Consider the following 25,697-nt stretch of genomic DNA (forward strand, 5'->3'; position numbering starts at 1 on the left):
TTTGTTGCAGATTGACACGACCAAAAGTGCTGGAGCCGATAATATTCCTAACATGTTCCTAAAAAAGTATTCTGAGTGGTGTGCCCGGTACTTGACTGTTATTTTCCAAAAATCCCTCCAAACTGAAACCGTTCCACAAACATGGAAAATAACTAATGTTGTACCAGTATTTAAGTCTGGTAACAAGCAAAGCCTCTCCAATTATAGACCGATTTCGTTAATATGCACTTGCTCCAAGGTATTGGAACACATTATTCATAAATATATTGTCTTGTACTTGTCTAACAATAATCTTCTGTCTAATAATCGGCATGGTTTTCGTGCTGGGTTCTCTACTCTCACGCAGTTAATTGAATTCACACACGACATTGCATCATGCCTAAATCATCGCGGTCAGATGGACGCCATTTTTATCGACTACTCAAAAGCATTCGATTTGGTTTGTCATAGTAAGCTCATTGCTAAACTTGGCGCCTTTTTCAAGGGAACTCACGGTGTCCGAATACTAGGCTGGATTTAGGACTACTTGCGATTAAGATCACAGTTTGTCACGTTTATTCACTCGCAATCAACGTCTGTTTATATAACATCTGGTGTCCCGCAGGGATCAGTTCTAGGGCACTTTTATTTCTCATTTACATTAATGACGTCGTCCAGATAACTAATAACACGTTAGTTAAAATCCGTTTATATGCGGATGACTGCGTTCTGTATTCAAATATAAGTAATGCATGCGACCAGCTTATTCTAAATAATGTGTTTTCTTCTTTCTGTGATTGGAGCAACACATGGCAGATGAGGTTAAATTTTAGCAAAACTGTATCGATGACATTCACTAACAAGAAAAATCCTTTTACGCTTTTCGTACACTAACAACACACATCAACTAACGCACGCGAACGAGTTTAAGTATCTCGGTGTAACGTTCTGTTCAAACTTGAATTGGTCTAAGCATGTAGATTTAACTTGCTCCAAGGCACTCGGGAAACTCGGGTTCTTAAAACGTACATTAAAGGATGCAACCACAAACTGCAAGCTGACGGCGTAAAAACCTTTAGTAAGGCCTGTAATTGAATATGCATCGGCGGTCTGGTCGCCACACTTCGCCAAAAACATCATTAAACTCGGAAATGTGCAGAAAAAAGCAATAAGATTTATATAAAAGCGTTATGACCGTCACTTCTCTCCCACAGTTCACGCCTGCACGTTATCACTTGACACACTTGAACACAGACGCATATGTGATCGCATTATCCTACTTCACAAGATTATCAACAAGCGTATTTATGTTGACGCCCCCTTTTCTTTCGCCAGTTCTTTAGCACGTGTCACGCGCCGTTACAACCCGCCTAATATCGTGCCTTTATGCCGTTTTTATACAGCTTCAAATGCTCATATTTTCCTTTCACAGTCGAATTGTGGAACGATTTAGATGGCACATTACCTGAAATCTCTTTCGATCATTTTGTGCGAGAATTGCCAAATCATGTATTTTCTTCATGATATTGTACTGTTTTCTCTGTGAATCTTTGCACTCCCATTTGTAATCATGCACTTTCCTAATATTGTTTATGTATAATCATCTTTACCACTCCTGCAATGTACCAATTCATGGGATAGCAGTATTTGTAAATAAATAAATTAATTAATCTGCTCTCTTCTCATCCCCTTCACGTTGCACCCGTCATTCTTCTTTCTCTTGAGGCATAATGGCAACTTGCTGTTTATGATCTTACAATGCCTGCCAAACGCACCCCTGCCCCCCCCCCATTCTTATTCGTCTGATTATTTTAGTCTCATGATCCAGATCCGCGGTCACTATCTACCCTAAGTAGAGGTATTCCCTTACCACTTCAATTGCCTCGCTACCTATCGTAAAATACTGTTCTCTTCCGAGACTGTTAAACATTACTTTAGTTTTCTGCAGATTATTTGTAGACCCACCCTTCTGCTTTGCCTCTCAAGGTCAGTGAGCACGCATTGCAATTGGTCCCCTTAGTTACTAAGCAAGCAATATCATCAGCGAATCCCAAGTTACTAAGGTATTCTCCATTAACTCTTAACCCCAGTTCTTCCCAATCCAGGTCTCTGAATAACTCCTGTCAACACGCTGTGAATAGCATTGGACAGATCGTATCTCCCTGACAGACGACCTTCTTTGTCGGGATTTTGTTGCTTTCTTCATGGAGGACTACGGTGGCTGTGGAGCCGCTATTGATATCTTTCAGTATTTTACATACGACTCGTCTACACCATGATGCGTAAGAATTACTTTGGACATTTTAAGTATTTAGATCCTGTGCTTATCGGCTTTTGCTAGACGGCACGTGCTCTGCATTACTATAGTATTATAATACTATAGTATTTCTATTTGAAAAAGCCCTGCAATACATGGCAAGAAAGCCGGGAAAGCGTGCAGTGTGCGGGGGGTCCCTCAAGGCAGATGAGGGGACGAATGAGAATGGAGAGGGAATCGAGTCAATCAGCACACACGGTGATGTCGATGCTAGGCTGAAGAAAATGGAGGTTTTCCAGGAAGAGCTTGTCAAAGAGGTTGAAGAGCTCAAAAATGAACTAAATATGGAGCGGGATGCACGGAAGGTAGTGGAAGAAATAATTCCAGCAGCCGAGGAAAAAGCTGGACAGGGCCGCCATTGAAAACGAGAATGGTCATGACAATGGAGCGGAGTCCCCCGACGTGACAGGAGAAGGAGCGTCGGCAAAGCATGTGGAATGCGTGCAACGTGGGGAGGAGCTAGCTGGAAAGAGCGGCACGTACCTTGAGGCCGCCACAAACAAAAAGCAAGAGCGCAGGGGTCAGTGCCCCTTGTCGAGTCCGAATCACTTAGAAAATGGCAAAGGGAAGCAGGGAGAGCTAGGAGAGAGAGAAATGGTGATTATCGCCGGCGACGGAAACCTGGCTGGGTGTCTAGAATCAATTATGGAGAGGGTGAAAGGCCATAAACGAGTGGTGGCAGGGACATTTCCAGGGCGGACACTGGGTTCGGTCATGGAGTGAGCAAAAGCAAAGCTTGCGGAAAATACCCACGTGCGCAACCTTGTTATTGTAGCAGGTGGGTTAAATGACGTCCTAAACAGGAAAGGGACAGGACTAGTCCAGCGCTTGGCGAAGGGGGTGGACGATTTGTGCGAACTATCTCCTCGGGTGCAGATCGTGGGTTGCACGGTGCCGCAGGTGCCTGTACGTGACAGTCACGTGCAAAGAGCCGTAGTGGCTGCTAATGAAGCGATATGGAAAATGACTCGAGAGAAAGGTTTCGAGGTTGTCGAAGTAAACAGGGAGGTGTGAAGGTGTGGTGGTTTTGAACGAGACGGGATCCACTTCAATTACAGGCTTGCACGAGAAGTGGGCTGGCGACTTGCTGATCGCGCTGTTGCTTTTTTAGGGGTTCCACGGGCGCTCAAGAGGCCAGAGTAGGTAGTAATGAAGAAGGCCCCTAAGGGAATCTGAGAATAGCATCGCCGTCAATAACTGAAAAAGGAGGAAAACAAGAAAGAGAGCTCGCCATGCAATACGCTAGATAAACATGCAGGGCCGTAGAAGAAAGGGAAAGTGGGCAGACCATGAGGAGCAGTTAAATAGAGAACAAATAGGGGTTATGCGGTTACAACAACGCACATTAGAGACTCTGAAAAACCGCCAGTGATTGAGAAATATGTTTGGGTTATGTGCAGCGGAACTAAGTCGGAAAGAAAGGAGGGGGAGTCGGAATGCTCATTCATCAGGAAGCCAAATGGAAAGGAGGAAAACAAGAAAGAGAGCTCGCCATGCAATACGCTAGATAAATATGCAGGGCCGCAGAAGAAAGGGAAAGTGGGCAGACCATGAGGAGCAGTTAAATAGAGAACAAATAGGGGTTATGCGGTTACAACAACGCACATTAGAGACTCTGAAAAGCCGCCAGTGATTGAGAAATATGTTAAGGTTATGTGCAGCGGAACTAAGTCGGAAAGAAAGGAGGGGGAGTCGGAATGCTCATTCATCAGGAAGCCAAATGGAAAGGAGGAAAAAAAGAAAGAGAGCTCGCCATGCAATACGCTAGATAAACATGCATGGCCGCAGAAGAAAGGGAAAGTGGGCAGACCATGAGGAGCAGTTAAATAGAGAACAAATAGGGGTTATGCGGTTACAACAACGCACTTTAGAGACTCTGAAAAGCCGCCAGTGATTGAGAAATATGTTTGGGTTATGTGCAGCGGAACTAAGTCGGAAAGAAAGGAGGGGGAGTCGGAATGCTCATTCATCAGGAAGCCAAATGGAAAGGAGGAAAACAAGAAAGAGAGCTCGCCATGCAATACGCTAGATAAACATGCAGGGCCGCAGAAGAAAGGGAAAGTGGGCAGACCATGAGGAGCAGTTAAATAGAGAACAAATAGAGGTTATGCGGTTACAACAACGCACATTAGAGACTCGGAAATGCCGCCAGTGATTGAGAAATATGTTTGGGTTATGTGCAGCGGAACTAAGTCGGAAAATAAGGAGGGGGAGTCGGAATTCTCATTCATCAGGAAGCCAAATGGAAAAGAGTAAATTCGAATGTCAAGAGCATTTTTAGTTATCAGGTACAATGAGTGGGAAGAAAACTTGGCTGTACGTTACGCATTTGTGCACTCGAAATAATTGCACAGAGAGTTAGTGGAATGCATAAGTACTGATATTAAGAGGAACCTTTAACTCGGGTCCTCCTACCTAAGTACATGTAAAATGAGAATTCGTTTTTCTCGGCAACCACTGTACCAACCTTGGCGAGGTTTCTCCCATTTAAAAGAAAAAGTTACAAATCTAGTCACTCTTCATTTCGAATTTTCGATTTAGATCCTCAATTCTTATTAAAAATTTGCAAAGATCGAAAATTTTCAGCAAACGAAACTATTAAATTTACGACTCTAACTCGGCAATAAAAGATGATATCACAAATCTGTAATTTGCGTGTAATACTACATCTAAAGTGGAAAATATTCATATGTTACACATGAATCTAAATAATTTGGTACTACGGAAATAAAGCTTTTGCAGAACCCTTATACACAACGTAATAAATCCACGTAAGATATAAAAGGACAAATCGAGTTTGTCCGCTTTGAACGATCTAACGGATGCCGTTTACAGAATCACGATATTTGTTTTTGATGCTGAGTTATTCATTTGTAAACTTCATGCTTCAATTACTTTTTTCGAGCTCTCAATTTTCTGAAAATTCTTTAAACAAAATTCATTCCCTAAATCGACATTCCGCTTGCAACAATCACTAGAATTTAACTTTCTCTTTCAAATGCAACAAATTACATTAATATCAGTCCAGTGGTTATCTCAGAAAAACGTTTTCGCGTTTACATGTATTTGAATGGCCGCGTCGGAGTTCGGCCCCAGCTGAACCTTCCTCTTAAGGGTTGCGGGAATGATGGCGAAATTATGCTATTAATTGACATGAATGCCCACATACATGATTTAGATGGCTGTACCGACCACAACGGGAACTCAATGCTAGACCTTTGTGAGCAACATAACCTTGTTATCGTGAATACATGGCCTAAGTGTGAAGGGCAGATCACCTGGGAAGTGGGAAACCGGTTATCAACCATTGATTACTGTCTGATGACACAAGGAATTCATGATAAGTTGAGAGAAATCGTCATTGACAAGGAAGAATATAGCAGTATAGGGATTGACCATAAATGCATCATTTTGAAAATGCGATATGTAGTTGGGAAAAAGAGCAAGGAGTGCAAAATGGACAGTCCAAATTTGAACGCTGAAAAAATAGCAAATATAGTCACTAGAATTGAGGAAGAACTTGGCAAATGGCCTAGTAAAGAGTGGGAATATGGTGAGCTTCTAAGTCTAATATCGACAGAAATACGCATAGAGAAAGAACATGTTCGTTGGAAAGGAAAAAAAGAAACCGAAAAGCTGGTGTAACAGGGAGATACGAGAAGCAATCGCCGAACGACAGAAAGCATCTCGAGAGCATAGGTAGGCAACTAAGGTCAGTTGCCGTAGGATCAAGTAGCCAGTAAATGGTATATACAACGGGAGAAAAGGCGTATGGTTAAAACACTCGTGCAAGCAAAGATAAAAGGTGAAAGTGAATATTGGTTGTCAGAAATGCGTGAGGAAAGCAAGGCCGCACCTAGGATATTTTGGAACCACATAAAATAATAAGGCAGGAAGTCAACAACTATAGAACAACATATCCTAGACGAAGATAGAAACAAACTGGAAGGGGAAGTGGAAATAAATTACATCCGAAAAATAAGAGCCGAATCTTTCCAAGGCAACGACGAGGTTCTTTTTGAAGAAGAAAGAGCATGAGAGAGAACCAGATGGAAAAGGAGCTGGTGCTGACAAATTTCAACTGGAAGAAAACCGAAGAGAACATTCCTAAGGGCATAGCCACAGGGCTGACGAGGTTCCCGTTAGGCTGATTAATGCACTAGGACCAAGAAGTAAGGAAGCTCTGGTGAAAGCAGTGGAAAAAATTTTACAAGATACACGAATACCTGATAGTTGACGACAAAGTAGAATGAATTTATATAAAGGTAAGGGGGAGAAAGAAAGAATTCACTCGCATAGACCGTTGACCATTACATCGGTAATATACAGGCTAGCAATGCAGGCAATCAAATTAATGCTGTAAGCATGAGCAGACAATAATGGCATTTTGGGAGATGTTCAGAATGGCTTCAGAATAGGCAGGGGTTTGGATGATAACTTATATGTTCTTACTCAGTGTATTGAAATATCAAGAGTACAAAGCAGGCCTTTTTAGACATTACAGGGGTGTATGTAAACGTAGACCGCTACATTTTGTGGGATATTCTGAAAGAGGAAGGCTTAGGTGACGATTGTCTACAGCTTTTGAGAGAGATTTACTTAGAAAACACCGTTTGCGTTGAATGAAAAGGGATGAGGGGCGAGGAGAAAGTTGATATCAGCAAGGGACTGAGGCAGGGGTGCCCTTTATCCCAACTGCTGTTTATGATGTACGTGGTGAGGATGGAGAGGGCGCTGGAAGATAGTTATATCGGGTTTGATCTCTCATACAAACAGATGGGTACGCTAGTAGAGCAACAGCTTCCAGGTTTATTTTATGCGGACGACATTGTGTTGCTAGCTAACAAGCGAAGTGATTTGCAATATCCGGCTATTAACTGTGGAGAGGAAGGCGAAAATTTTGGTTTGAAATTTAGTGTTAGAAAATCAGGTGTTATGGCAGCCAATGAAAACAGTGAACAGATAGTGGCAATACAGGGCCAGGAAACACCTACAGTAAAAGAATATAAATACCTTGGTATATGGATAAACGAAGGCAATAGATATGTGGAAACACAGGAAAACAACAATAACAGTAAAGAGGAAGAGAAATGCAGACATAATGAAGCACAGAGCGCTGCGGGGACACAATAGGTACGAGGTCCACCGAGGTATGTCGAAAGGTGTAAGGGTTCCAGGACTTTCTTTTGGAAATGCGGTTGCTTGCTTGGAACAGGGGTACAAGCAGCACTCGATGGGAACCAAACGTCAGTGGGTCGCCTCGCATTGGGCGCTCACGAGAAGACTACAAATGATGCTCTGCAGGGTGATATGGGCGGGACTAGTATTGAAGTGAGGGAAGCTCGCAGTGAAATTGAGTATGAAGAACGGCTGAGGAATATGGAAGAAAGTGAATGTGCTGGGAGGATTTTTAGGTATCTGTACAGGAAAAACATTGATTCACAGTGGAGGAAAAGAACTAGGAAGCTTACCAGCAAGTATGCGGCCTGTAGGGTGAGCAACAAAGAACGTCAAGGGGAAAGTCAGAGAGGCTGAATTAATCTCATGGGTAGTGGCAATGGAAAAGAAACCTGCCATGAGTAACTACTTGAGCGGAAAGAACGAAATCAGGAAAGAAACAATTTATGATAACTCAAAGGGAAGCTCATTACTTTTCGAAGCGAGATCAGGATGCCTTTGAACACACAACTATAAAGCGAGACATAAGAAGGAAGAAGAAGCATGTGCTTGCTGCGTAAAGTTAGAGAAACGATGGAGCATGCTTTATTAGAATGTGAAGACGTCTGCCCAGCGGTAGATTTAGGCACCACTGGCCTCCTTGAAGCCCTTGGGTTCAGCGAGAGCCGGGGAAAAGTAAACATGTCCGCAATAGATATTAGTAAGAGGCGATTCGAAGATTGCTGGAAGTAGGGAAACGACAAAAAACGGAGAAGTATGAAAGCATAGTTCACAATAGGGGTCAGGAAATTTGGTTGTGGGAGTTCATCGTCGTTTTTGTTTTCTTTTCTTTAACCTAAGTAGGACATCAGGCAGTATAATCACAAGAGCTTGGTGGCGCAACCTACCGCCCCATTCCAAAGGGGATGCTCATAACATCCATCCATCCATCCATCCATCCATCCATCCGAGTGTCAGCTATTGATGATGATGATGGGGATGATTATCTATGCGGCATTCCCCTTTGTATCGGGTGAACTACGAGAGTTCAGATCTCGCGACGACGCGCCATTGTTTGCCAGGTTTGGCTATAGATAGCCAAATTGGGCTACAGAAAAAAATTTTGGCGTCGACTTGCGCGAGTTAGCTATGTGGTTATATTTGGGCTACTGAACATCTGTCACTTGGCTTTGTTTTGGCTTTACGTGACGCCCTAATCCAGGCTTCAGAGGTGGCTCTTATAGAGCAGAAACAAATCTCGAAGGCTATGTTTTATTGCTGAGCCGGCAGTTAGGTTGTGCGTGTGTGCTTGCGGGAAATGCCCACACTCCCCTCAGTGTGCCGTTGTCTGAGCCGATGGATTTGATCTTTGCAGCACCTAAATTTAGACCCCGCTTCACCGTGCGAACATCGGCGCCAGCAACATCGTCTCACCATCGTCTTATCTGTTTCAGTCATCCGACACCCGATCACCAGGCATCGGAATCAGTCTGGAGGTGGAGGGCGTTTCACAGTACACTGTACTAACGTGGCTATGCTCAGATAGGGAGAGCAATAAAATAAGGTCGGGCGATTGTGGCGCCGGCATTAAAGAATGGTAGCACGGGTAGATGACACGCTCCAGTCTGTTCATGGCCATCGTTTCTGGGGGGAGTATCGCGCCTCGTGCGGCTTTCGACTTGCTCCACGTTTCTCACGGCAAGCTTTACCGTCATTTTCCTTTAACTGCGAGATGAATTTTAACGCGACAGTGTTAAGGGCACCGCGCCGCAAGAAAATCTGGTTTTGGCGCCCGGTGTCGACGCCGCTGTGCGTATGAGAAATATGATTCCGAACCACGCAGGTTCTGCGCGTGGGCCATAGGCGTTACTGAACTAACCGAATTTCTCAAAGTAAAATGCGTCAGAAAATTCTGTAAGTGCGACTTACACAATACTACAGGCACGATATCGTCGGGTTGTAACTTGCATGTACGAGAAAACACATTTCTGTTGCGCGGAAACTCAACAGCAACCCCTTTTCGAGCTGCCGTTCGAGGTCTCTCTTATGACGAATTCGGCAAATGGCACCGACGCGCACCGGGCCGCCCTGAGGCAACGATGACTGGGTGAAACGGCGCATTGGGGCGCCGTGGTATGCAGCGGTGTGATTTGCCGATTTGCTATTAGTGGGAACCGTGCGCTCGGTTCCTTACAACACCATCCCTATGGCGCTCGCATCCGCGGCAGCGGCGGCGCCCGCTGTGCGGGGGCGAAAGACAAAAAAAAAAGAAGCAGAAAGCTCGCCTTCGCGTTTCGGGTTAAGCGCCGGCGTTCGCACGCAAGCATTATGGTTACATAAGCTGCAGTTGCCAGGAAGCGTGAGAAGCAGTCAGGGATCTTTGAATGCTATCGCGTTCCACTCTTGCATAGTTTATTTTTTTTTTTTGCGTCCGGCAACAGAAACGGGCTTAGCGATTTCTTACACTCATACGGGTGCAGTGCGGCCGCGCAGATGTCAAAATGGGGTACAGATTAGAACGCACGCCGTGAACAATAGCATGACGTCAAGGTTATCGCAGTATATAAGCAGGAGAGCTATCGATGCTAAAAAGCTGCGTTATCAATGGGGCGGACACGTATAGTTCGTACACCCGAAGAACAACATGCGTACGAGGAGCGCCGCAGGGAACTGCAACGAGAATGTAAACGGCGCCGGCGCGAAATAACCATTGACGATGAACGTTCCCGCAATGCTGGACGAAAGCGAGAATCGCGAGGCCGGGCACCTCCGAACGAGCAACGACGCCAGACTCGCAATGCAAAAAATGACAACCGTTCCACTCTCTGGAGAGGGAATGGCAGCGAGAGCACTTTGCTTTTCGTTATAGAGCTTTGACTGTCGTCAGCTTTCGCTGCCATTCCATCTTCACAGAGTAAAAAGGTTATTTTTTTCACGTTTATATTCAAGATTCATCTCGATAGGTTCGCCCTGTGCACCGATTCACCGGAACATGACTTTCTGGGGCCAACCAAAAAGTGTTCTGTCGGCAAGCATGATGTCGCTGTTGATAATGTCGAGGGTCGACGGTCACGAAATTTTTGCTACGACGGGTTGTGCTACAAGGAATTGCCGCAGTCGAATGTGAAATTGTATATGCAAATAAAACTGCAAATAAATATGGCTCCATTCGGCTACAACTTTTTCTTGCGGTTTATTGTGTTTCGCTACATTTCGGCTACAATTTCTCTAGCTTTGGGCTATGCCGCCTTGTCCTACCTGGCAACTCTGCAATGCGCGAGCAGCAGCAACAGCCGGCGGCAGCCATGGCCGCAAAGGTTCGCAACGAAAGCCTCGCTTTGAAAACCATCACTTCGACCGTCTTAATCTTTCTCCTTACCTTGCCAGGACAAACAAACCTCTATAAGTTTTCCTTTCTTCGCAGAACATTAGAAGAAAGGATTGCCATACCCTTTCATCATCAAAACGCTACACAAACACTTGAGACTATTGTCGTTATTAGTTTGTTCTAGGTAAAATACCTCTATTGCGCTATTCGTATTGTTTTCTTAAGGTCTAATTTTTTTCTTGCGATTGTATGCTATCGTTCTAGCCTTTTGAATCGCTTATCTGTCAGTGCACCTTGCCCCTTCTGCTTGGACCACGAGGCCTGCAGTATGTTGTAAATGTGAGAAAAAAAATTCAGATAACTAAATGAATAATACAGGGCAACACAACTCTGTACATTGCGTCTATTGAGGCATCTAAAGCAGACGAAGTCAACGCATTAAACTCCCATTTGGAAAATATTACTAGCTAGGAAATAGAACAATCGAAAAACCCTCTTGAGCGAGTCAACGACTTTTCGTAAGCTATAACCTCACAGTAAAAGTTATCCACATCAGAGGTTGCAAGCGGTGTAGGTAACTGAACTTCGATGTCAGGCTTCCTTCTTTATAAACATGATTCAATTTTTTGCCCTTTTCGTTCCTCGTAAAAAATTGTGGGAACGCCAAATAAATGTTCCCCTTCCTACAGTCTATAGAATTCGGCCTTCTCTTCTATATTGAACAATTATCAGTCACTTTGGTTTAGCAGTTGCCAAATTACAGTATTCATTTGTCCCGCATGAGTTTCAATATGAAGATAGTTGCCTGCCTCGCGAGGTGTATGTTCGCGCCACGAACCGCATCAACGACCGACAGGTTGGCACATCTCTATACATGAGCTTAGACGACCAGGTTCCCCACACTTAGCACCTGCGGTCGAAACGCCTGCTCCTGAGAGACTTACGTTGTGAGCGCGTTAGGCTGCGCATGGCGGGAACCTCGTCCACCTTACTCTGCGGGAAGTTCATAATTGATGCAGATCTCATGCACTTTTCGAATCGGTGTATATAAGCGAAGCTTCCTACACTGCTTGCCTTGATTGAGGGCAACTGGCGGGGATGTTAATAACATATGTTTAGGTTATTGGGCACTTGATGCAATACGAGAGTGGTGGGATAATGTTCTCTTTGCCTGGCATCACTTGAGCATGCCCACGTAGTACACAAAACAGACAGCGAGAGGAGTCTGCTTGAGCTGTGGTTGCGGGGTATTTTTCATAGCCTGCGAAAGGCTAACACTGTCATTGTTCACATGACGCATCACGTCTTGGCACAAGTGTTAACGTTTCTTTAAATTATGGTACTTCACGCGTACAAAAAAAGAGAAAACAATCTTATTATCATTAACGCTGGGAAAATCCGGTTTATTTTGACCTCGCGTGGTTCATTAGCGTAACCTAAGTATTCAAAGGTTTCTTGCATTTCGCCCCCATCGAAAAGCGGCCACCGCGGTCTGCATCGACCCCGTGGCTTCAGCAACGCCACAAGATACCGCAGCGGGTACTAAAGTCCTAATTTGCTGTGCAGTCGCTTGCGTTCTGGCGTCTTGGTGCTGAGGTGCTTTCATGCCGCTTTGCGTCTACACGTCCAGCATCAGTTATCCGGAGGACATATCTGCAAGGTGTTTATTTTATAGCAGTAGCAATTATATTGACACTGAAAGCGAATTTTCGCCATTGCCATTGGTGTCACCGTGAGGCTCGGCATATGTTTCGACATGCTATCGACCCTTTGTGCAGAGCAGTTTGTTCTAGGGAAACGAGATGACGCTTGCGGCGACAGCGCACAAATACGAAGTTATTACCACTTCCACCTTGATTCTGTGCGAACAGCTGTCGCAAATGCAACTGAGTTTTCGCTAACACACTGTGCTCCAGTCATGCCGGATTGAATCATCTGGATGGAAAACGTGTGCAGTAGTTGGCTGCGAAAATAGTGGCTGGCATATCAAGGAATGCAACGAACCTGTGTACCCGAGTTCGCGGACCGTTGCCGCAACTGTCCGTGCGTGTTACCGGTGAACTTCGACATGATGCGGCTTTCTTCGAGTATGCATAAATTTGCTCATCCGTCAGCGTTGTATCGCTAATCTTCAGAAAAAGGGCTTGAGCCCCGGAACGTCGGCAAGAATGAGTACCGCTAATTAAACATTGTGAAAGCGGGTAGCGCCGCTTCCTCTCATAGTACGTTCCGTGCACAGTATCTACACACGTCTGCCCCAATGAGCAAGGAATCTTACACCCACTCTATCATCAACGTGTCAGGAAGTGAATGGTCGCACACTTGAATATATGTGCACCACAAATGACGGGCTACACCAATAGCGCACGAGTGGCCGAAGCTGACAGTTTCGTGACTATTTAATTAATGTAATTATGAGGTTTTACGTCCCAAAACGACGATCTGATTACGAGGCACGCCGTGGTGGGGGACTCCAGAAATGTGGACCACCTGCGGTTCTTTCACGTGCACCTAAATCAAAGTACACGGGTGTGTACGTGCGTGTACGTGTGTGTACGGGTGCACGGGCGTGTACGGGTGTGTACGTGTGTGTACGGACGTGGCGTTTGTGTTGTCCACTTCTCTACTCTTGTGTCCTGTCTGCACGCCTCACCTCTTTTTTGCATAATGTTTTCGTATTTCGCCTCCATCGAAATGCGGACGCCGTGACCTGTATTGGATCCCGCGACCTCGTGCTTAGCACTTAGCAACCACGGCGGGTGCTTCGTGAATATCCACAATAGTAAGCGAGTTAATAACGATAATACATCTTTGCTACAAGGTATTACAATTTACAAAACGACTACGTTTCATGCCTTGCGCGCAGCAAGAACAAATCTATCGGAACTGAGCACTACCGCGAGCGATCAGGCAGAAATAGTCAGTCACATAGTGACCGCACCAAGGAAGCTTACTGAGTCACAAATCTGAGAAGCCGCTGCTTCAAAATATTTGCCAAAGTAAGAACGAAGAGTAAAACACAGTAATCCTGATTCAATTAATGAGCGGAAAGTTTTGATAGCTTGGAATACATATCTAGCCTCGTTTTTAAATTAAGCTGCATATACGCTGCTCGTGTCGTTTGGACATAGCTTAATCAGTTTCCAAAGCGCTTTTGCATGTTATCTGAAACTTTGGCCAAAAATTATTGTCGTCCACCCAGTCACCGTCTACGATATTTCCCAAAACAGAGGTTTGCTAAGCCGCACCGACGTCATCTACACCTATTGTAAACGTGGAGGCAACGGAGGCTCTTTAGGCAAGAAATGGACGCGTCACCACGTGGTCAAACATGGCAGCGCCCACATGATAGTCGAGAAAAGGGTCAATATGCTTATCCATGACGTATGTGGTGCTTGTGTTGCTACAGCCTTAAAGACTAAAGTTTCTTATACCAGGTCCTTCTTGATTAAATTATTGTCAGAATATTTAGAATGGTGGCCCAGAAACAAATCTCATGAAACATAACATTCACATAATTTGAGGCTATTAATAAATGTACAAAACAAGAGAGGCGCCCGCGCCTGAAAGTGATGTAATATTGCTGTCGCGGCTTCTTACATGCAGGGTAGTGGCACCTGTGCGATGACATTACAAACCCCACACGTCGTTGTTAAAGCTTTTAACGATGCCAGAAATGTTGACGCACGCGCATATGTTGCGTCCACGTTCGTCGGACCCGCATGTAGCACGAACACCGTCCGAGAAGTTGAAGGGCTACGCTAAATCTCGAATCACTGCTTCGCACTTCGGGCAACACTGCCTACTAACTTTTTTTTTTCAGAAATTGCAGGAACGCACTATACGTTACCTTGAATTTACATTATCCACTTAGTCACCAACTGTTGCCACATACAGTAGTAGCCTGTTCTTTAGTGAAGGGACCCCAAACGACGCATGCTTTCTGACATTGCATTGTCCCTGTCCCCCACCGTGGAGGCGAGCTGGCAACAGAAGCTCTTGTTCCCTCGTTCCGTGACATAGAGTGTGACTGAGCCTGTGACTCAATGGGCAGGGCATTGAGTTTTACCCATTCTCTGCCACCTCTCTCTACTCCCTCTCCTGACTGTTGAGCGCCAGCACAGAGGCAAACGCTGCAGCTTCTGCACTGCTTTTGTGGGGAGAAGGCATTCTGGCCATGCTTCTCCCAAGAGGTCGACCTTGCTTTTTTACATCGATCTCTTCTCGCGCACTTCTGCTGGGCGCTTTCAACCACCTTTTGACCCGGCGCGCAATACAACGACCGCAGCAGCAACAGCAGTGAAAAAGTCGAAGGAATAGGCAAATAAATCTTCGCTCTAAAAAAAAAAAATGGCTGCGGCTTAGCTCGGCTAGGCCCGATTATGCAAGGGAAAGCTTGTTATATTTGGTTATGCTGTGTTGCTAAGCCGGGTGAGGCTCAAATAGAAAAACACATGTTTTGCATTGCTTGCGTCGTTTATTCACGATTTGGTCTTGTCGCTGTCGTCTCCCTGCATCCTTCTCCCGACGCTTAGCTCGCCGAGGTTCCAGTTCTTGACTCGTTTCAGCTTGTCGCTTTGCGCGCTCATACTCGCGTTTCCGTTTTAACTCATTAGCTAGCTGTGCGACATTTGCAGGATGGTCCGACCAGCTTGCCCCTTTCGTCACAGGTTGACCATGCAGGCAACTGCGCCACAAATGGACCAGCGTCCTCGCGTCCTCCTTCCTTCGCACAGCGGCTGAACTGAAGCACTGCTATCGCGAGAAACTGCGAGGCGGCCGAGGGAGCGGCGCCGTCCCCTTTATATGCGATCGGCGAGACACGTGGACACAGCTGGCGAGGCGGCGGTCCGTGCACCGGCGGCTGCGCTCACTGCTAGGTCAAACCGTCACGCACGGCGCAACTCGCTCGACTTGGCCCGCGAAGCCTTCGCTTTAGAATACGTCCTGCGTCAAAGTGGAGCGCGTCAGCCTGCGTTTCCTGTGGCTGCCCGGCCAACTAGGAGGCAGACTGGTGGTCGAGAGCAGCGCAACACCGCGTGGCCCAGAAGCACGATGGATCAGCGGGCACTGCACAGCACACGCAGGCGGTCGCATTGCCGCTGGCCTCCCGCCGCCGCCGCCGCTCGTCGGCTCGTGCGGCCGTCCTGCAACACGCTACTATTGCATCGCATGGTTTGCACGTGGAGGACGACTCGTCGCCGTCGCAAAGACGACGTTGTCTTCAAAAGCGAGCATCCCCAATGCGGCGAGGAGCGGGACACACTGTTATCATCTCTTCCTCGAGTACACACACGACGGCGCATGATGCACGAGGGTACTAACGACCCTTTCTGCAGTCTGGTGCTGACGCAACAGCAGCCATCCTCTTTCCGCCAGGCACAGCCAAATGCCGGGCCTGCGCCCATGAAAGTCTGATGACATTCTTGGACGGCGCCGGAATCACCCAGCCCCTCACGCTTTCTGTGGTGCCTCACCGTGTGACAGCAAGGGAGCTCCATTGGTCAAGCAGGGCCACAAGGTCTCCAGAGCTAGCTGTCGCTTTATTTCATGCCTTCCAATCTCCTTTATTTATTTCATACCAACTAACCCTGCCAGCCATCGCTTACCCCTTACTTATTTTTACCATTCTTTGACGGCAATATAGTCCACGTGCGTGCAAGTTGGCCAGTTAGTGAGCGCCTAGCCAGAAACCTTAATCTCTCTTCTCAATATCTTAGTACTATACGGTGTTTTATATTCAATAATAAACAATATATCATTTTAAGTAAAGCTTCCTGTTACGAGGTCGACTTACTTGCGTAAGAGCGAGGGAAAAAAATTATTTACAGAAAGGCAAGAATCTTACTTGCGCAGGCAGCAGAGAAGGTTAGTGACAAATACTTACGTCAAAATAAATATGCAATCCCTTCTGTTGTCTTGCATATGCTATCGCATGAAGTAAGGTTAGATTCCCTATTGGCGGCTCCGGGTAGATGGCCATTTTCTCAAATATTTTTTTTAAAAATAAACTTGCGGTACGAGAAGTCGACTAAGTCCTGCGACGATGTACGATTGCTATCTGCTCAGGGATCTTTGTAGGAGATCGGAAGGCCTGCGTGACAGCAACGCTCAAAGCCAAATCCTAGGACTGCTATCGGGAACGAATACAAAGAAAAATATAACGTTTGATGCTTTTCTGCGTCGTCAATTCCTCACATTGTATTCATGTCTATGGTTGAGGTTGATGAACGTTCTTCGTCGTGTTAGGCCGACGTTTGTAGACATCTGAATTGAGTTTGCAATCGCCCCATTTGTTCAGGCCAAAAAGAGCTTTCCAAAAAGAGGCATGAAGGGTTGCACCTGGGAACCTTCCGATTGTTTATACGTTGGCCAGATGGTCGGAAACGGAAAATATTGCCACGTAGTAGTGACAATCTTTAGGAGCAACTAGAAGAAGTTTATTTAGATTATTTATTTATTTATTTATTTATTTATTTATTTATTTATTTATTTATTTATTTATTTATTTCAATATTTATTTAGCTTATTTAGGAGAAGTTTACCTAGAAGTAACTTGCCAAGCGTATCATATTTTATGAATGCACACTCGCCCATAGTGAACAAATGTACGAGAACCTAGGGATTACCAAAAACCTGCTTTCAATGTTCGCTCTTAGTTGCGTAAATTTTATGCCCCGTTAATGCCCCATAGCTGCCCACTATAAGACGGTTTGTATTTATTGTATTTCTCTTATGTATACCATATTTTCCATCTCTAAATAATCAATCTAAACTTTTTTGCCAGTTATAAGCATTCTCTCTTTTTTTCAAAAAGCTCGGCTGTTATGAATTGCTCAACGTGTGCTCAGTAAAAGTGCCTTCACAGTCGGCAATGTAGTTGGTCGCATTTAATTTTTACTTTGTTTATTTACCATACTGCAAGCTTGTATGGGTTCTTGCAGGGTCGAATCGCGCAGATACAACAGAATAAAGTGAAACGTCGATCAGAATGCGAATGCAATTATGGGAAATGTATGGATTGACGATACCTCCTCTGGTCGAGGATGATTGCGGTTCAGCTGTGCAGAAACGCCTATCGTCAACCAAATAAAATACTAAACGTCGATGTGCTCTTCGTAAAAAATGTGGTCGTCATTCAATCCTCTCATTTTTTCTTCGTCAATCCATCGTCATCATACAGTCGCCGTCATGCAGCCATGGCCGCTCACCTGTCGTCTTTCAAGTGTCTTCATCGCATCGTCGTCATTCGTTCGTCTTCATACGTGGCGCGCACATGTATGTGTGACACAAATTTATCTTGATTCACGCGTTACTTCCAAAAATGTCAGACGAGGCCGTGTGCTTGCATATCGCTGTGAACGAAGAACAACGTTCTTCAATTATACGGATTCTCTCAGTGCTTGGGGACTGCAGCTTTTTTTTTTTTTTTTAATTTAGGAATTTTCAGCAGTTTTGTAAACGAACGTATGGCCTAAATGAGGACAATTACTGCTGCACGCACTATACTTTAGCTTCTTTATTATGCAAGGAGCTTCAGCCGTTTGAGTTCAGTTGTTACGAAGAAAAGCGATTTTTTTCCTTCTCACGTATTTATAAAGGATCCCCCGAGTTAAAGCTTTCTGTTAAGTCGCCTGTCAACGTTACTAGTTTTGCCGATGTAAACCTGGCTGTACTTAGCGCAAGAATTCGGTACGCAGCAGACGAGCATTTTTAAACCGTTTCATGCAACCACTAACAAGTGCGCAAGCGCACACATAAGACAGAACGCCGCGTTCCCGCAACTCTGCGAAAATAGGGCCACTATACATATACAGCGTGTTTCAAGTAACTTCAACCAATGATTTAAAGAAATTGGTTAGCCGAAGCTGAATAAAACCAACGGCATATGATGTTTCGTCACGTGGCGCTCCTGCGAGTATTTATATTTTTTTATATTCCGCTTCAATGAAATATCATAATTTATGCAAAATTTTCAATATTCAATTTAGGACCAAGTGCGCTTCGTTGTGTCGTAGATAGTGTTCAGAAACTACCGATCCAAGTTATTGCGGCAACGTACCTGCTGTGTGGCAATTTTTGTGGGCGTTTACATAAAACCCGCGAAATATTAAATAAAATCACGTGACTGCACTCGCGCGCTATCGCATTGCAGCGCTCTCAACCGCGCATCGAGCCTGTCGCTCATCAGGGATGGCGGCTGTTGCTCTCCGTGTGCCACCGCTAAAGATGCTGACTCACTTCGCCACGGAGCACGCGCACGGTTCTTTCTCACGAAGCGTGGTCGAGAGCGCTGAAATGCGATGGCGCATGAGCGCAGTCCCGTGGTTTTATTTCATATTTCGCGGCTGTGGTGGGAAGTGGCTTTCACAAAGGCGGGCACTACTTTGATTGGAATGACCGACAGTGCTGCATGCAACGTCTGCGGCGTGGAAGAGAACACAGAACACTGATTGTGCCATGATCATCGATATCAGCCGGAAAGAGAAACATCGCCCTGCGACGACTGGGCGATCGGCCGTTGTCTATGCAGGTGCTACTTGAAGAACGTCCCCTTCGCTCGTGGGGCCACAAAGCTACGAAGGCACTTCTGTCTTTCTTGAGGCCGACTGGTCTATGTGAACGTCTTTGACTCGCTCAGGCCCTCCGTGTGCGTGCGCGAGCTCAACGCGGATTTTCTCCCCCTCCCTCTCTCATTTTTCTCTTCCCTCTTTCCCTGTCCACCTTAGTCGGGTAGCCAACCAGACGCTTTTTCTGGTTAACATCCCGGCCCTCTCTATTTTCAGCTCCCCATATTTCGCGGTCTTTCTTCAAAAGCCGAAAAAGAACGCCGCGCACCGTGTAGGTTGCACAAAATTGGATCGGTCCTTTCTGAATCCCCTCTACAACGCAACGAAACACTTGATTCTCAAGTCCAAACTCAAGGAAGGGGCTGTAAACAGGGAGAAGATGCCTCAGAAAGGCTGGCCAACGTTTCGATAGGAGGGCCTATCTTCGTCAAAGGCGGCCTCGTCATCCTCGGCATGTTAGTTTTAAACGGTTAGTGCAGTGACGTCACGAGCGGGTGTTGTCGCTCGCGGCTGGTTTTAAAGGAGAGCCTTCAGAGGAAACGAGCGCTGTCATCCGACGTCTGTGAGCTTCGTTCCCAAGACGGGGGGACTAGAGCGGAAAAGTGGGAGCGTGGTGAGGAAAAAAGAAAAGAAAGAAAGCCAGAGAGAAACAAAACGAAAAAAAAGTGGGGGGAAGCCGGGGTGACACCAATACAGAAAAAAAGAGAGAGAGAGAAAAACAAGAAAGAGGGAAACAATTTTAATAAAGACGGGGGCCTGGGAGCGCGTTGGGTATGCGGGAGGTTAGGAACCATCCTTGGCGGCATGCACTTGTAGCATTAGAAGAGACGGTCAGGCGGTCAGTGCGCGAGTAACACAAAAGTAAAATAAAACACATGACTTGAACGAGTGACTTGAATAGCATAGCAGCAATACGTCGAGTAATTTTGAAGTAGTTAAGATGGCGACAAGGAGTCTGCGGTGCAATGTATGGGGTGTCTGAAAGGCAGCGGCATGGTCTTTCAAGGGGCATTGCCCCAGTCCCTCAGCGTAAGTGTCGTTACGGCGGCATCCAGAAATGGCGATACCCTGGGTTGCGAGGCCGAAAAAGGCATATTGACTTCGGAATGTGTTGGTGAGGGAGTTTCAAAAAATATATATAAAGAAAAAATCAGGTAAAGGAGAGGGGGGACCGAAACCGGAATAACAAACAGGAGGGTGACGTGTGCAAAAGCGGGCGGGGGCAAATGTACTAGGGAGGAAGGGTCCGTACAGTTTATATAGGCCTAAAAACCTGAAAGAGTATATTAAATCGAGTAGTAGGCAGGAAGAATTTTTCGAAATGGAAGAGTAGGTGAGGTTAAGAATTAAGGTTAACTGGTGGCATAATGTGTTTTGTGTCCTGGTTGATGATATGAAAATCTCAGATTTAAGTTACCGCTTTTAAAGATATTAAGTTGCCGCGTGCCAAATTAGTTCCCGTCGGGTGTAGGCAATTAAACTTGTGTATGAGGAAGTCTCTTCCTTCAAAACCAGCCGCGAGCGACAACACCCGCAGGTGACATCACTGCACTAACCGTTTAAAACTAACATGCCGAGGATGACGAGGCCGCCTTTCACGAAGATAGGTCCTCCTATCGAAATGTTCGCCAGCCTTTCTGAGGCATTTTATTCCTGTTTACAAACTTGATCCACAAGTGAATTTTAAAAATGTTGCATAATTTGTCTTACCTAATTGATTAATTAAGCGGAATACATATAGATGGGATGGATGGAAGTTATGAGCGTCCCCTTTGGAACAGGGCGGTGGGTTGCGCCACCAAGCTCTTGCTGGTATACTGCCAAAAGTCCTACATAGTTTGAACAATGCAAAAACAAAAACACTGTGAACTACCACGCCCAAATTTTCTGATCCCCTATTGCGAACTGTACTTTTGTACGTCTCCATCTTTTGTCGTTTCCCTACTTTTCTTCCACCAATCCTACAATGGCCTCTTACTAATGCCTATTGCGGACATGTTTGCTTTACCACTGCTCCCGCTGAACCCAAGGGCTTCAAGGAGGCCAGTGGAGCCTAAATAGACTGCTGGGTAGACGTCTTCTCATTGTCATAAAACATGCTTCACAGTTTCCCTAGCTTTACCGCAGCAAGCACATGCTTCTCCTTCCTTCTTATATCTCGCTTTATAGGTGCGTGTTCTAAGGCATCCCGATCTCGCTTCGAAAAGTAATGAGTTTCCCTTTGAGTTATCAGAAATGGTTTGTTTCATGATTTCGTTTTTTCCTCTTAAGTAGTTACTCATGGTACGTTTCTTTTCCATTGCCGCCACCCATGAGATTATTTCAGCCTCTCTGACTTTCCGCTTGACCTTCTTTGTAGCTGTGTTGCCCAGCCTACATGCCGCATACTTGCTGGCACGCTTCCTAGTTTTTTTCCTCCACTGTGAATCAATGTTTTTCCTGTAAAGATACCTGAACACTTTCCCAGCCCATTCACTTTCTTCCATATTCCTCAGCCGTTCTTCATACTCCATTTTACTACGCGCTTCCCTCACTTCAAAACTAGTCCAGCCTATATCACCCAGCACAGCTTCATTCGTAGTCTTCCCGTGAGCGCCCAATGCGAGGCGACCCACTGAGCGTTGGTTCACGTCGAGTCCTGATTGTACCCCTGATTTAAAGCAAACAACCGCATTTCCAAAATTAAGTCCTGGAACCATTACACCTTTCCACATACCTCGGAGGACCTCGTACCTATTGCATCCCCATAGCGTTCTGTTCTTCATTATGGGTGAATTTCTCTTCCCCTTTACTGTTATGGTTTTTTCCTGTGTTTCCATATATTTATTGCCTTCGTTTATCCATATACCAAGGTATTTATATTCTGCTAACCGAGGTATTTCCTGGCCCTGTATCTCCGCTGTCTGTTCACTGTTTTCATTGAATATCATAACACCTGATTCCCTAACACTAAATTTCAAACCGAAATTGCTTCCTTCCTAGCAAAGTACGGACTGCACCCAAGACTGCTTTCTGAGTCCTGTTATGATGAGCCACAGCCGCTTCTGGGCAACATTTCCAGCCGCTGTTAAAATTTGAATACATTGTGGGGCTTCGGGCTAACGTGCCCGAACCCGGCTAGCTAAGGTCTAAGGAGACACGTAGCTCGTCCCCACTCCGCAGCGCACGCAAAGGGGCGCCGCGGCGGGTTCACTGACTCACCTGCAAGGCGTAGAGACGACTCCAGCCGTGGCACCAACGAATGGGGGTTTATTCCCTGCTATGTACAAAATGCGAGTACAATACAGGAATAACGCACTGGGGTGGCAGTCGCAGACTACGGATGAAAGCTCCCGGGAAGTCTGCTCCGCCACGCTGGCTCTTCCGAGCAGGTTCGCCACACCAAAGGGGGCCGCCGCCTTGCTCAGAGGGGCGCGGGACCAAGGGGGTCCGCACGTCCGACAGCCATGAGCAACGAAAGTCAATCTCCTCGGGCGAAAGCGCCCGCGCACCTCCGATGCTGAAGGAGAGAGAAACCGAAGAGAGGACGAGAGGGGCCTGCTCCTCAGGCACTGTTCTTACGCGCGGCGCACGGCGTAACGTGAGCCGCGCGCGCAAGCAGCAGGCTCCGCGTCGCGCCGGCGCCAGCGGCCGCGGGGAATGTACGCTATCCAAAATAAGGCTTGGAACTGCGTGTCCCCAGCGATCGCGCGGCCGAATGGCCCAAGTCGCGCGTGAACAGGAGACAGGGATCCCAAAAGGGGTCCCCACATCCCCCCCCTCCTGAAGACTCGGGCCGGCCCATGAGGGAGCCGACCGGAATCAATGGCGAAGCTGACGTCTGACCTGTTTTATTTTCTCAAGCGAAAACATAGAAGTCGAGAGTCTCTCTCGCAGGGTCGGTGCCTCCGGCTTCCGGCGATAGGACGGAGTTGTGGAGGGGCGCCAGCGCCGTCGCCTGCTGCACAGCTGCCGCGATGGTCGCCGCGAACACATGGTCCGAGGCGAGAGCGCCGACCACGGAACGCAGCAGGGCAGGGTTGACGTCCGGGTCCGTGTTCTGCAGCACCTGTGGGGCTGGATCCGTCCCGGGCTCCTCGGCAGCTGGCTCCGTCACCCTCACGTGAAGCTTGTGCACCCCGCTGGAGTCGTGGGCAGTACACAGCCGCAGCACACCGCACACGCCGCAGTACACTGCCGACGGGTCCGGGGCCATGACGGCTCCGCCCGAGGCCTCGACCATGGCTGATACCGTGCGGCCGCGAAAAATGCGTGGTATCTCTCGCCCGCTCATGTGGTTCTCCACCTTTCTTTGTTCCTTCCACCGTTTCGTCGACACGAAGCAAAGTGGTGCTTCGGAACCGGATTGGATGGCCCAGGTAGCGACATGGCGGCGTGAAGGCAAACGGGCAGCTGGCTGTGGAGACACAGGCAACGACCGCACCTGGAAGGATTCGGAGGTGGTAACAGCGCCAGCTTGGACCACGGGTCGTGCTGTGGTCTCAGGAGCGAGTGCGACCGCAGTGGCTTCTCGAACGGCTTGCGACTGGAGACGCCCGTGGCGGCGGCGACGGCTCCCGTGAGACCTGGGCGAGTCGGTCGTCGTCCTCGAGGCGTGTTGGGACGGGTTCATTGTTGGGGTCCGTGTAGCACCAGCCTAAAAATCAACACTTCACACAACTAATCCGCCCTCCGATTATAATAACAACACTACAAGCAAATCTCACAGTCCGACGACAATGTTCACACACAGAACACGAAGCTCACACTGCATCCGTCAGCTTGCCAATCACGCATCGTTCTGGCGCATTCACCATTGCAGGCGGCTGCCAGAGGGAAGGAGGATGCTCACGGAAAGGGGCATATTGGGCTTATGGTAGCCTCATGCATCCCTCCGGCCAGCGCTGAAACGCTAACCGTGTCTTTCATGGCAATCGAGCGCCACTGGAGGATAAAGTTCCCCGGGCGCGAGCAGTAAGGCAATGGCTAGGTCGGCTTTCACAGCTCACGCCGGCGGGCTCGCGGATCACTTGGGTTCACCACGGCCCTCAGCAGAAGCTGCGCACTACGAAAAAGCGTCTTATTCGGCTAATGAGTGCCTTTTTTCCGCTTTAACGCGTGCATTCACGCTATAGTCACACCTCTCCGCTTGCCAGCTCGGCGGGGAATAGCGTCCCTCTGCCTACCAGCGAGAAGCGGCGACTAAGAGCGTTTTCGCAAGTTATACCGGCGAGTGCGCGGATTGAGATCCGCCGTCTTGCTCGGTTGCGCTTGCTGTGTCTCTTCCTCTTCCCAGTTGCTGCTTCTGGCAACGAAAGGTTTGAGGTCGGAAACGTTCACTGGACCGCCGGATGGCCTACCGTTTGAGTCCACCAGCTTATACACAAGAGGCGACATTTTGGTCTCCACTCGGTCTGGGCCCGACTACTTGGCCGTCAGAGAGGCTGAGATGCCCTTTGTTGCGTCACTCAGCACATGATTGCGCCTGAGGACGAGGTCACCTAGTTGATAATGTACCTCTCTATGCGACCGGTCGTATTGTGCTTTTTGTCCAGCGCGTGCTTTCGCCAGGTTGGTGCGGGCATGAGAAAGGGCCTCGCTCATCCTAGCGCGCACTTGCACCGCGTAGTCGGAGAGACCCGACGTAACGGCGCTCGCCCCGCTGCCGGTTCGCAGAACGCGATCCATAGGGTTTGGCAGCTCTCTCCCGCAACTGAGGAAAGCGGGCGTGTACCCAGTCGAACGGTTCACCGATGTGCGCAAAGAGAAACCTATCTCGCGGAGACAGGCGTCCCAGTCCCTGTGTTGCCGGACAAAGGCCGCGAGCAAGGGCTTCACATTTCGGTTCATCCGCTCGGTGGGATTGGCTTGAGGGTGATAAGTCGTTGTTTTGCGGTGCTTTATGCCAAAGGCTGCACAGACATCGACGAACACCTTGGCCGTGAAATAGGACGCGTTGTCAGTGATCAACTCCGCCGGAAAGCCAAAGCGGGTGAATACTTCGAGCAACTTGTCCCATATGACGCGTGCCGTTAGCTTCCGAAGGGGAAATAGTTCCACCCACTTCGTGAAATGATCCGTGACGGCCAGCAGGAATGTGTGACCTTGCCGGCTTCTTGGGAAAGGTCCCATAACGTCACAGGCCGCGATTTGCCGGGTAGCTGGCTGTCGATCGGCTGCATGAGGCCGGGGGGTTTGCCACCACGGGGCTTCACACTCTGACACACGCGGCTCGAGCGAGAGTAATGAAGTACATCACGCTTCATGCCTGGCCAGGTTGCGGAGCGGCACAACTTAAGATAAGTCTTACGGCCACTCGCGTGTCCGGCCAACCGCGAGTCATGGAAATATCTCAATGTGGCCCTCC

General features: G+C 47.4%; 1 protein-coding gene across 5 annotated transcripts in view; it reads right to left on the reverse strand.

Annotated features, from left to right (window-relative positions):
* Positions 1 to 16,927, reverse strand: part of LOC129383544 (uncharacterized) — a 220,587-nt gene extending 203,660 nt beyond the window's left edge. For all 5 annotated transcript variants that reach the window (XR_011896011.1, XR_008611424.2, XM_055068133.2 and 2 more), the window contains exon 1: positions 16,669 to 16,927. Coding sequence is in view for 3 of the 5 variants with exons in the window: in XM_055068133.2 (XP_054924108.1) it covers positions 16,669 to 16,764 (96 nt within the window). In the remaining 2 variants the exon portion in view is untranslated. The remainder of the gene's footprint in view (positions 1 to 16,668) is intronic.
* Between the last annotated feature and the right edge of the window lie 8,770 nt (positions 16,928 to 25,697).

Source organism: Dermacentor andersoni, chromosome 8 (genome assembly GCF_023375885.2).
Source record: "Dermacentor andersoni chromosome 8, qqDerAnde1_hic_scaffold, whole genome shotgun sequence".
NCBI classification, from domain to species: domain Eukaryota; kingdom Metazoa; phylum Arthropoda; class Arachnida; order Ixodida; family Ixodidae; genus Dermacentor; species Dermacentor andersoni.